This window comes from Trichoplax adhaerens, genomic scaffold (genome assembly GCF_000150275.1).
Source record: "Trichoplax adhaerens TRIADscaffold_2 genomic scaffold, whole genome shotgun sequence".
NCBI classification, from domain to species: Eukaryota; Metazoa; Placozoa; class Uniplacotomia; order Trichoplacea; family Trichoplacidae; genus Trichoplax; species Trichoplax adhaerens.
Window position 1 is genome coordinate 5,116,347 of NW_002060944.1, and position 13,452 is coordinate 5,129,798.

At 31.1% G+C, this 13,452-nt stretch overlaps 2 protein-coding genes across 2 annotated transcripts; one reads left to right on the plus strand and one right to left on the minus strand.

Moving 5' to 3' along the window:
* Positions 1–3,304: 3,304 nt before the first annotated feature.
* Positions 3,305–7,494, minus strand: TRIADDRAFT_53493 (uncharacterized protein; the record flags this gene model as incomplete). The annotated part of the gene is made up of 12 exons (XM_002109969.1): positions 3,305–3,437; positions 3,624–3,692; positions 4,048–4,128; positions 4,694–4,779; positions 4,848–5,559; positions 5,666–5,716; positions 6,018–6,103; positions 6,251–6,316; positions 6,428–6,526; positions 6,691–6,793; positions 7,327–7,378; positions 7,461–7,494. 12 exons carry the CDS (start codon positions 7,492–7,494, stop codon positions 3,305–3,307), a joined length of 1,572 nt encoding a protein of 523 aa, XP_002110005.1.
* A 642-nt stretch (positions 7,495–8,136) lies between these two features.
* Positions 8,137–11,851, plus strand: TRIADDRAFT_53494 (uncharacterized protein; the record flags this gene model as incomplete). The annotated part of the gene is made up of 8 exons (XM_002109412.1): positions 8,137–8,217; positions 8,938–9,045; positions 9,264–9,461; positions 9,878–9,983; positions 10,195–10,247; positions 10,687–10,797; positions 11,170–11,281; positions 11,421–11,851. 8 exons carry the CDS (start codon positions 8,137–8,139, stop codon positions 11,849–11,851), a joined length of 1,200 nt encoding a protein of 399 aa, XP_002109448.1.
* Between the last annotated feature and the right edge of the window lie 1,601 nt (positions 11,852–13,452).

The following is a 13,452-nucleotide window of genomic DNA, read 5'->3' on the forward strand; positions in this document are numbered from 1 at the left end:
GGATTGCTTTACTCCTGTATTTCGCTTGCAGTCATATTGGATCTAATTAAAAGGAAATATGAACTAGTAAAGGATAAAAGCGGTCTTAGTCATAACAATCGATAATAGTAATGTTTTTCAAGTTATAGGCTGTATTTGCTCTGAGAGTAGACTTTTATTCATCGTTGATACAGAAATAAAAAACGCTACATTTTCTTTGTAATCTTTTAATATATTAAAAGAATTATAGTGCTTTTTATGTGTAGCATGAAATCACCTACATTCTATTTAAAGACACTTATTATCGATCTAAGGGAACAAACTACAAAAATGTTAAGATAGTGGTAGGATTAAAGATAACAAGTTGAAGTATCACTATTTCGTCTGTTTGATATAACTATTGTTATAACCTGCAAAACTGTTTAGCTAATGATTTCGTGCTACAGTACCTTAATTTTAATAGTCTAGTGTAGTTTACTGTCAGAAAATTATACTTGTATTGATTATACAACATGTATCGATATTATTAGCAAAATCTTTAGTACGCTATTATTCTAGTAACCTCATCTTAGTAGATAATACTTACAAACTTTAATATTTCATCAGAATTATTCATTATTAATTTTGACTTGATCACTCTTAATTACTTTAACCGATTTATGATAAGATTTATTAGCAGCACTGTATGAAACTGTATTTTGACAATTTGGTCGGAGTTGTTGCATTATATATTTTGGTTTATTATTTTCAAGGCATAAAAATTAAAAGTTGAAAGCAGTGCGTGTAAAATTTCAACGTATTTTTAGTCCCGCTGATGCGATTTGATACTACGCTGATACGGTCATTTTCTATATCATTTATCCCTCCCAACTTACGTCGATAATCATAACAGATGGCTACATCATCGTCAGAATAGCACCGACATTTAAATAATTGATCAGGTACATAAAGGTAATAATAATGATCTTGGATGCAATCATGCGAATCATTACCGAAGTCTTTTATTTCCGATAAAACTATAATAATTTCGTAGCATTCAAAAGAAAATTATTAAACTTCTATCATTGAATTTTTTTACTATATTATCTATTCTGTCTCCTAATATCTATGAAATATTATCTAAAGAGTATATAATAAACGCATCCATAACTTCTCATACTACAGTATTAAACAATAAGTATCAATGATAATAACTGTCATTAGTAAAACGATATAAAATATTCCTAGAATATATTCCTATCATGCTGGTTTAATATATCGTCTGTTGACATATTTTCTGTTAAAACGATGATACAAGAATCCTTCATTGACATGATCTTGGTGTCAATTATTATAGTCGTAAGGTAAAACTAAAAGCTGGATATCCTTGAATGTCGTTATTATTTATTTCCTGGTTTCTGGGCCCTAAATCTTCAATCCTTAATAAATATTTTAATATTATCGGAAGCTAAAGTATAATTAAAAGGGTAACATCAGCGCTAGCAAGTCAAATCAATTTTCTACTGGCGCTATTGTAGATTGATTGACAATAGATACCGTAGGGAGAACAACTTAATTAAAATTTATAGTATTCAATCTGATTGTTTTATTATTTACTTTTATACATCATGATCGTCATTAATGCAGCAACTATTCATACTTTAACAGCTGCAGTACTTTATTTAATCTACGCATAAGCAGCGGTTAAATTAATTTTAGTCTTTAGCTGTATTATATTAGATTACTACTTTACTTCGAGTGAACTTACATTGAGAAATCTATCTAAACATAGTTAATTAAACTAATTCAGTACAATTATTTTAAACTAATCTCTCTCTCATAACCCATTATTTAATTGAATTCATTATTAATCAACTGGACTGATATAGAAGGATTACCGTTAAAAGAATGCTTAGAGATTAAACAAGATTTGGTATTAAAGATCGGGTTTATTGATAATTAAATCCTTCCTTTAATCTTAATAATCAACATTAAGTTGAAGGCTACTTTTTAGGCTTTTATTCATTATTGTCTAAATTATAATAAAATAGTAAATGTAGGGTAAGCAAAGAGCGAACGGGCTACAGTATTTACCCTTAATTTTAATGCTTTATTGCGTTGGAAATAATCAATTAGATCATAACTGATGTAACCTTTACTCGTAATTTAATAAATAAAATGATATTATTTAATTAAAACTGTGTAAATACGCAACTAGCAGTTGAGTTAATAATTTGATTCATCATTACTCCCTCACTCGCAAAATTAAACAGAGATAATTGAGTTAAAAGTGGGAATGTACATTGTAATATTATTTTACACGCTGCCTTGTATCAACTTCTTTGCATTATATACTATGTATTATTATATTGAACGTATAAGTATCGATATAAGTCAGCTTTTCTCTCTTAATAGACCTAAGACTTTGATTATTGTCACAATAATAAAGGGATCAAAGTTGTCTAGACCCCGTGGTTGAGTACTTTTAAAACTACAGCTGGAAAGTATTAATATTTGAATTCATACCAGAGTTATATAGGGATGGTAGTTAAAAAAACTTCACTATTATATAAATCATGACATAATCATCCCGACAGAATACCTAAAAGTTGCTATGATAAACTTCAAGTTAAAGCATGAATAAATCACTAGAAGGTATCTTCACGAGCAAATTTATTCGCATTTAAAAAGTACATTAAAAATTATTATGATTTCAAACAAATGTGAATAACCAAATGACCCGTGTTGATGTAGTTATTATGAAGATAAGTTAGATTTCAATCGATCACAAAAATCAACGTTTAAGATTTATCTGTTATAGACTATACGAGTATATGAATACAGCTTTATATAGATAGTCGACTTATTGCAAAATATCAACGACGGATTATCTAAACGAATGAGATTAAATACATTATGTACGAGCGCTAAAGCCAACTTTAACGGAATGGATATTGTCAATGGAAGAAGCTGAATATTTTAACTACAGTATAGAGTAAAGCGTATACCTAAATAATAGGTAAACGATCAAAAACTTCAACCAACTGGAGCCAGTATTTTGAATATATACTGTTACTGAAAGTAGCAGCGGCAGCAGTATAGCTCATAAAGCCGACGTTAAAAGCACTACACAATAAAGTCATCACATTGGAAGGACACTACCTTAAATTTTTATGAGACATTCTATACTGTACAGTGTAAGTAGAGGTTCTCTATATTAGACCTCTACCGTACACTAGTATATATATTTTATTATTATACACAAAGTTACTTTGATTTGACAATTTCTTATAATTTACAGAACTTGTTAACAACGAAAATCGGTCTTAATTAACATAAAATTGGATTATCTTTGGTGCAATATTGAAGAAAATTGAAGAATTTGTTTTTCATTAGTGTCTAAGTTTCGCAATAATTGGTTATAATTTTCTTGTCGTGATTTCAAGTGAGCACCAATGATAGAATTCTTAAAAGACAATCTATAAGTAGAAATTGCGAACAAAACTCAGAAAGTCATTTTTTATTATTTAACTTTTCCTATTACTTAAGAATTCCTCTTTCGTAATAAATGGGTTCAGATCTTACATCCATATATGTAACACCGTTACCTGTAGGTAATTGAATTACTATGTCATTTAGTTGTCTATTAGATTTCTTATACTCACATTGTTATAAGAATAACGGCTAGTAACTTCCATTGTTTATGATTTAATGAAATGTTATCCCTTGATAGCCTAAAAAAATGATTCAATAAAACGTAGCTTTTAAGATTTTACAGTACGAGATCAATAATCTTCAGTAATACGATTGCTATTTAAAATATTGCATTGAAAATATGTTTCATCGGCGTTGTCATGATTATGAGAAGTTTTAACTTTATGTTGTAAGCGAGTTTAGGGTTATTCTAACTTGAAATATGCTAATCTCGAGATTTACAATGAATAAATATTTCACGGCAATAATTCTATTACAATTAAGGCCTATTGTAGAAAATATACGTTTGTTTATTAAATGACGAGATGCAGCGTCCCCTAAACACTAACAATATAAAACGCGATAGCAGACTTTATTTTAAAGCATACCACGTACCTGAAAGTACGAATCAGATCAGTCATATCTTGTCGAATATCACAATAGATGAGATTAAGGGAAGATAGCGGTTCCCGTAACCTATCACGAAAATTAATGATGCGTTATAGTCAACGAACAGCCGTCAATATCGATGATGCATGTGTCATAGTCGTATTTAATTGAAACTGAATGAGCATGAATTACTATATACACATGCTTTCTCTACTCATTTACTCTAACGGCATTACCTTGCAAATAAATGCAATTGTCAAATAAATTGTGGAAAAATAGCTTTTTAAAGTACTTAATAACTAAAATAGAAACGACGTTTTGCGATACACCTAACTACAATAAATAGCTCTGCAGTGCTCTAAATATATTATCGTTATCCTGTATTACAAATTGTCAATGCTAATGCTGCTAATAATTATATACTAAGGTCACATGAAATATAGGGAGATTTTACAAAACTATAGGAAAAGAATAACACTAGTCAAAGTTTAAATAGTACTGTACTGATATAATATAATAACAAGCGCAGGAACTATACACAATTTTAAGTCTCTTTTGTAAGCTATCTAAGATCGCCTGTCTAATGTCATGAGAATCCAATTCTAATGACGATATGAAGCATCTAAATAGATTTATTGAATCTATTACATACCCTTTTTTTATACGATCTAATATAATATTCCGACGTAAAGATGCCTGATAGTTACTTGAATGCAGAGGTAGATAGACGTCAGTTTCCTGTAAAAGTTTTAAAATTAAACTTTAATTTCATAAATTATTTCATAAGATTAATACATCAGCTATACCTGTCTTTCCGGTTCAGCCAGGTTCTCTTTGGAGATAGATCTGTCATGACTCCCATTCTTCGATAATTCAGGTCTACAATCTCGCGTATCATCTATTTTCCAAGAATCCTTTGCTATATGTACAGTGGTTTCAGTTTTAGGATCACAATTAGGATTATTTAAATCTGCGGGCATTAAGAAATTTTTTGTTTCAGTCGTGCTCCATTCCTGTAAAACATGTATTATTTTTGCATACGGATCAGTTTTTTGTGGAACAACAACAGTAGGTTGCATAACTGGGAGAGTGCGACATGGGTCAAAGGTATTTTTTAATTTACTATTAGAATGAAAAGATTGATATTGATGATTGAATGCATGATCGACATCAACACTGGGAATATCATCTGCGAATAAATCTTCTTTCAATTTAGTTTCTTTGATGCTAACAATCGGACTGATATTCTTCGACGACGAATAAGGTGACGGTGAATCATGATGCATTAACAGAGTTGCATCTAATTCGCGTTTATTGTCGGTCTGTGTTAGCTTTATTTTAGATCTTTCAAAGTCTTCCTTTATGGAGGTTGATTCCTTTATTTTATTATTGGATTGGCGTGATAATTTATATGAATTATGACTACCCAAATCGGGTTTAGCTTCATCGTTTATTTTAAGAAGGTCGACATTGTTGGTAATCAATGTTATTTCATGATCATCTGCTGGTAGTTTGGCACTGTAAATTAAATCATATCAACCTTGAATGACGCATGGTTGTGATAGATTGTGACAATGTATCTTAGATTTATCAAATTTACACAGTTGCAATTACAATAGGTTACCTTGATTGTTCGTCAGAAGATAAATGCTGCAGCAAAACTATCTTGTTCTTACTAAGAGATCAAATAATAAAATACAGCAATATCATATACTGTAATAATAATAACTGTAAAGTACCATTTATAGATTTGCTAATATAAATGATAAATGGCAGTAAATCTGCATTTTCAGTCTCATCAGCAGATAAACGGTGAAATTATTAATTATACGGTTTCAAATAATTTCGAGTTAATGGTCAGCCTGTGTAGAATGAAACTAATACAGTGGATATTGATGCACGATAGCAACTTTTCATGTAATACGTACAAGCAGGTGGGCATAATCATTAAAGCTAGCCCTTGTTGTAATACTTACATTTCGTGGCGCCCCCATAATGGCTCTGTCGATAACTGTTTAGCAAAGAAATTGGAAGCTTTGCAGCAGAAATTGCTACAAAACCTCTAGATTTACACAGAAAGAAAAAATGTGTTTAAAATCTGCTACTTTAATCAACGTAGTTATATTAAGTTGTTTTCAACTTAAATTAATAATAATTTTGTTAAGTGATTGATTCTAATTCTTAAATTAGTAGACTGAAAATAATTTACCCTTTTCTTTTCCATGTCGTATACCTTATTGCGAGCAGTATCAATGTGATATTTTTGACGAGTAACCTTATGACAAGCATCAAATTAATAATGACAAAATATTTTCGATTTAAACTATACGTAGATAAGCTGTAAAATTTTTTGCTACACGGCAAGTTATAATCATAAGGTAATTACATTTTGTAACTGATTTTCACAAATTGGATAACCACATTTTCGGATTATAAAACGTTCTTCGATTGCATCATCATAGTAGCTTGGATCAATAAATTTCGCCTAGAGTAAATGATCATTGATGTAGGTAGTATTATTTATATTCCGATGAACGATAACGGGTAGACAGTAGTACTTGATTTCACAGAATTGTGTTATTACAACCTTGTCAGTCGCAAGTTCTAATTATGAATTTAGAAGTAGATCAATAAATTGAAATATCTTACACAGTTGAGTAAGAATTCTTGGCTGACAGTATCTAATAACTGCTCAACAATATTCATTGCTTTTCTCTGGTGATGTCCTGAGGGATGACCAATCTTAATTTCCCTTGGTTTAAGAAATCATTTGAAAGATCAATTAGCAATTATGAAGTCTATCAATAGTCATTTTTTGTTGTTGTATAGTACTACTTGTGTTAGAATTTTTGAAATGGATTGATGCTCTCGATAGGCATACCCATATTAGTAGATACAACCAGACTAAGTTGATTACACTATCTCATTTAACTCCATTCTAGGCTAAATTGGATGGAATGAATGCTATACTATGGACTAGTAGATTACCTCGACGTTGTCTATGATGGCAAAACTGTCGCAAGGAATGGTGCAACAGCAGCCCTCTACAGCACAGTACTATCATTCTGGAACTAGGGTATCAATTGGTGTGAGAAGTTATTACATCACTAGAGTATGATTCCATTCTCCAAGAATATTCTTCTACTTAGTTAGAATGTACTTAATTTTGAATCTACTAAATATGCAATAAAATATTGAATCTTATAGCCAACCAACTCGACAAGTTGTGAAGCAATCTTGTGCAGTGAGAATGAATGAATTGGGAAATTGGCTCAGTTTGCATACCTCGTTTTACCTTGAGATTCATCTTTATTAGGCGAGTTATCGAGTTCTATACCTAAATTATAGATAACAATAATATGAGTTCTACTATTCTAAGGTTACTTTCTGAATTACCTATAAAGAAAATCCATGCTAACCATGGATTTGCTGAGGATTCCCAAGGTCGTCCATGTTGGTTGAGCTAGCCAAGGCAATGACAAAGCAATCGCTACAGTCTTCAGTACTGTAGCGATTGCATCCTCTCATTGTAACCTTCACGTACTGTACTGTACAGTACGATACGATACGCATACGGTGCGATCCGGTACGGTACCCGTGGTGAATGATACTCTACCAACTAGGCAGATCCCCAACTAACGCCATCACTCTGGTTGCCATTTCACCAAGCTTTTCGATGCAGAATGCAAATGGCCAAGTAACATTAATGGAGGAAAGTACAGTCCTATCATAGAAAATAAACTCAATCTTCAGTCTAATTGGGTAGACCGACAAATCGACTAACCTGTAGATCAAATAGTACCGCTGTTTTCTTGAAGATACAAGACAAAAAATTACTTTTTGCTGACGTCCATCCATCATTCATTTGGACTGCGTGCAAAGTCATTCAAAGAAAGGAAAGACCCATTTTATTAGGTATATATTTGAGTAACGTCTACTTATTTTGAGAGTATTCTTCTAGTAGAAGTGACAATATGATGTATTATTGCCATTGATGAGCTTGTGAAAATGTCGTCATACTATTTTGCAATAATCATCGCTTATGGTCGTGTCATAAAGTCCATCATTTCAGTCATGATACGCACAGGCATCAGCATGGACTACTACTGTAGCGAAGTAGTTCATGGCATCAGGGTTACCGGTGCATGCACCTCTAATTTTGTTGTACAGATAGAGGTAAGAAAAGACATTTTACCTCTATCATTTGACAATAATAACCTGTGCTTTTGATCATGTTATATAGAGTTGATGATTTTCTCTATACCAATGTTTTCCCACCCTAACCTATTTTGTTAGAATCGTTGCTTATAGTCATGTCATGAAGTGAGCCATTTTATCTACAATAATATGTCAAATGCTAATACTGAACTGTATTTATGATAATCCTTACTGAAGGGTCATGTTGATAAAGCTGATCATTTATCTGTAATTGCTGGTCATAATATATAGGTGCTTCAATTTTTGGATCTCAAGGAATAGAAAGAAACCTGGTATCGTGCCTGCATATTTGGCTTTAAATTACTATAAGAAGCACCCTACTGAATCCATTGTTATGGTAAGTTAGGCCAATTGGGATTTAGTTTACTACATAGAATTCATTAAGTTAAGACTAAATGCAGCCATCGAAGCTACACAAAGAAAACAGCCTCTACTTTCTGTCATATCCTATCGACTATTACGTACATTTCATCGTTTCCATAGTTATTTTATACGTCACTATTGGATAAGTAACTTAGTAGCGAAGCTACATATCAAGCATATCATTGATTCAGATATCAGCAATATTGACCACGGTATAATGTACAATTTTCTCATTTTATTCAACTGTCCTACTCATTGTATCAATTTTAATAACCTTATTTGTCCTTTTCTACCATTTGTAAACACTCATAATAGGGAACGCCACAGAGTGATATCGAATTACCGGTTAATTCACCTGTGCAATTGTGGAAGCTAAAACATCGAGACTATATTGTCAATTATGGCAAAAGTAAAGACGATTATGTAAGTTCTGTAAGGTGATTTCTTAACTTCAAAACAATTCTCCCTTTTCTTTTATCATGGACATGCTCATACCCTGTCAAATGACAACAATTTACACCGCCATCACGTAATATTTTGCATGAGAAAAATAATTAATAAAAATATCTCCCTTTGTCGGGACAAACTAGATTATATTGGATGATAATTTTAAATTTGATTGATAATTTATAATAAACTAGGAATACTGTATGTCGGAATATCTTCGAATCAATGGTGTCTACTGGGGGATTACAGCTCTTTGCTTATTAGATCAACTCGATCAATTGAATAAAACTGAAGTTATAGACTTTGTGAAATCATGCCAGCATCCATCAAGCGGATTTGGCGCTAGTCCCAATCATGATCCGCATATCTTATCTACTTTAAGCGCAATCCAGGTCAGCCATGAGAAAAAGTGTAGACAGTTTAATTTTATCTGTTATCCTTATTTATAGTGGCCTTTTATAGCACCAAAGCTGCGTACTGCATAGCGTACTGTACTTAGCCAAAGTGGGAATAACTTCATTAATACATTCTAAGCATCTGGCTACATGTTAGTAATATTTCACATTGGTAATACTACCTTGCAATGAATTGATAATTATCATTACTTTGGTGGATGATTATCAAAATTGCAGGGGTGTGGACAATTTATGCACTGTAGTATAGTTTACTATTGCTACTGAGTGATTTGGTCACAGCCGGTTACCAATAAATTTTTAGTAGTTCACAATCTAGTGAACAATTCGTAGTTTCATAAGACATGATGGCTAATTTTTTAAATTCTTTAAAACAACTATAAATTATAAATTAGATCTTAACAATTTATGATGCGGTCGATGAAATCGATGTAGATGGTGCCGTCAATTTTATTCATTGTCAACAGCAGAATGATGGCTCGTTTTCTGGCGATAAATGGGGTACTGTTAATCGACCTATAATAGAATTATAACGGTGATTTAGACTTTATTGAATGACATAAAAGCGAAGCAGAAATTTACATAACAATATTATTGCATTCAGTATACCCATCGATAGGCTAGGGTAGAGTTTTGTTGTATTCTCTACTAATATAGCGAAAAAAAAAGAGATGAACTAAATGAAATTTCAACATTTTACCTTTCACATTAGGTGAGATTGACAATCGGTTCTCCTTTTGTGCTCTAGCTTGCTTATCGTTGCTTGTAAGTAATAAAACAAAAGAGATATCCAGATATTCTTATTTAATAATTAATGATGATATTCGAACGTTAGATTCCGTTTTACAAAGTACTTCATTACAAACGGACATTAATTCTTCCGTTAGTAGTTATTGGAGTTTAATCATCATAATTAAAGTATAGAATACAAGCTCTGTTCATTTATTGACGTTTCTTGAACAATTTATAAACAATAGTTTTAATTATATAGTTCAATATACTGCAGCATGCCGGCATACAATTGTCGTATAATATTGATAAGTTAAATATTATGTATAATAGATAAGATTAATCTTTGAACTCTGTAAATGATGGGTAAAAATGTTAGTAATAGTTTTTTAATGTTTCGTAATCAATATTTATATTTTGATCGCGTAGTTTGAAACAATTCTATTTTCTATATGGTTGGCTTATTTATATATAGGGACGTTTAGATGCTATCAATGTCGATAGTGCTATCGATTTTATCTTAAAATGTATGAATTTTGATGGAGCGTTTGGTTGTAAGCCTGGTTCGGAATCCCATTCTGCTCAAGTATGTAATACTTAATAGTATAATTTGTATCACTATTGGATAACTCTCTATTGTTGCTAGATTACCATATAAATTCTGTTAACCACGTTAAGTAATTACGGTTTCCTTTGCAAATAATTTAATTGCAATTAATATAAATTAACGGAAGATATTATGTTGATGCAATATTTTTATAAATGGATTGCTTACAGCACTACATTAAAATTCGTAATAAAGATTTTTGTATTAACGTTGAAAATAAATTCTTGTATTAAGTGTGTGAGCCATTTTTATCGGTAAGGTAACATGCTTATGCTAAACAATACAGAAATTGCTCGTCAATAAACTAGTAACTAATTTGATAATCGCTTTAAACCAACTTTATCAATTTAGGTCTATTGCTGTGTAGGATCACTAGCAATCACAGGACGCCTTCATCATCTAAATATTGATGCATTAGGCTGGTGGTTAAGTGAAAGACAACTTCCTTCTGGCGGATTGAATGGTATATTGAAAAGTCGCTGTTTTAATATTTATCACAAGTATTAAAGTAAAATTGGGATTACATGTAATTAAAATAAGAAGTTTATACGGTGTTTGATTTATCTATTATTTAATTGGTTTATGTATTGCTATATAAATAGGCAGGCCTGAGAAGTTACCTGATGTATGCTATTCATGGTGGGTTTTATCATCATTGGCTATTATCGGCAAATTACATTGGATTAACAAAGTAAAAGCAATTTTATCAAGAGATAATATCTTTCGTCATTGCCCTGAAAATTTATTATTGAATCATATCCTGTTGACTAAAATTAATGATATTTTGCAACTATTGTTCTTCTTTTTGATTGTAAAGGAGAAATTAATTAACTTCATCTTAGCTTGCCAAGATAAAGAAACTGGAGGAATTGCAGACAAGCCTGGCGACTTAGTTGATCCATTCCACACTTTATTCGGTATTGCTGGGTTATCATTACTTGGGGATACGACCTTAAAACAAGTTAATCCTGTCTATTGCATGCCAGAAGAAGTTATACAAAAACTTAGGTTAAAAGTCCAGATGCTAAATTAAAATTGTAAAGTCTGTCATATATACAGTATATGTATACATATATGTTAAATGTATGAAGAGAGATGGATAAGTATAAGTATGCGTGTCCATGTTAAAGTAATAGATGGATCATTTACTAACGGATGACAAATTTTACATTTTTATTTATGTATTACACGGCAATTTTGTATAATCAAATAACAGATCTTACTCATAGAGAAAATACGTACATCTATTTGCACTGATTTACCAATTTTGTTATGAAAAGCAAATAACGCTCGGCAATATCGATGTTAAATAATTTAAAATCAGCCCTTTTGCTTTAGCGAAAGGGCTGCACGAAGATTATACTAATGATAATAGCAATTTTCAACTGTATCAGTAATAAAATTCAATATTGCTAAATAGACTGGGATTGCCGCTATAATGGATTAATAGTATCATGGAAGAGATATAATAATAATAAGCGATTTTTCGCCTATACAACTTGAAGTTTAACTTGATATAAAAATAAATAGGATTTGTGTTTCAGATACAATACATTTGTTTAGTCTTATCATTTACTCATTAGATTGAAGCATTCTATACAATAGCTATATTATTACATCAATAACATAAATTTTATCAACATTTTTCAAACGATCACAATTTCATTTTAATCACAAATAACAATAGTCTATAAACAATGAAAGTATAGATTAAAATTAGTGATACTGGTATCGATTCCTAATTTTGGAAGGATAATAAACTATTTTCGATAGAAACTGAAGGATGTTTTTACTCCAATTACGTTCGATCATGCTGAAGGAATAAGAGAATTTTTTAATACTCAACAATTACACACTTTCTAACGATACAAGTGCGCTATACTGTACTTTAGTTCGTGATTATCGCTAACTCATTTTTTCTAGGTACATTATGAAATCAAAATTGAATAAAGGGAAAGTCAATAAAGACTGTCCTATTGATTTACTTGATATATTAATTATTAATATAATGTCTTATCCAATATAAAAAGCTTTTAACATGATAAAACCTAATATGGAATTTATGAATAAGATTAAAAGCTAATTCCAACTACATCATTTACGTATTATAGCGTTGTTTTCACAATCAATCCATTTTCCGCTCATCGTGATTTCTATATACGTTGTAGAGACGTTATTTTATTTCACCTGCGCCCCCATAGGATACCGTCAAAACACCATTTATTCCATAGGATTAATATGAAAGTAATCCTTTCACATTTAAAATCGGTAGTGTAATCTGTATTACTTTGTTAAAAAATAAAATATGAGAAAAAAATTATGTCGTTCTTTAGACAGGTTTTCAGCCTGACGGTCTGTAATTTGATTCTAATAATTATTCGATACAGTCATCTTTTAATTGTACTATTACGTATTCCTTTTATTCAAAAAATTCCAAAAGCGAAATGTCAGGTATTTGTGTCTTTCGAACTTTAATCGACTATATAATAGATAAAGAATGAGAAATATCAAAATGCTTTTTAATTACTTGTGTGAGTCTCATCCGTTTTTCTTATATGCTCTACATAAAAAAAAATGATGTATTGTATTGATTACTCGAATTGTCATTAAGATTTGGAACAGAGATGATACAGT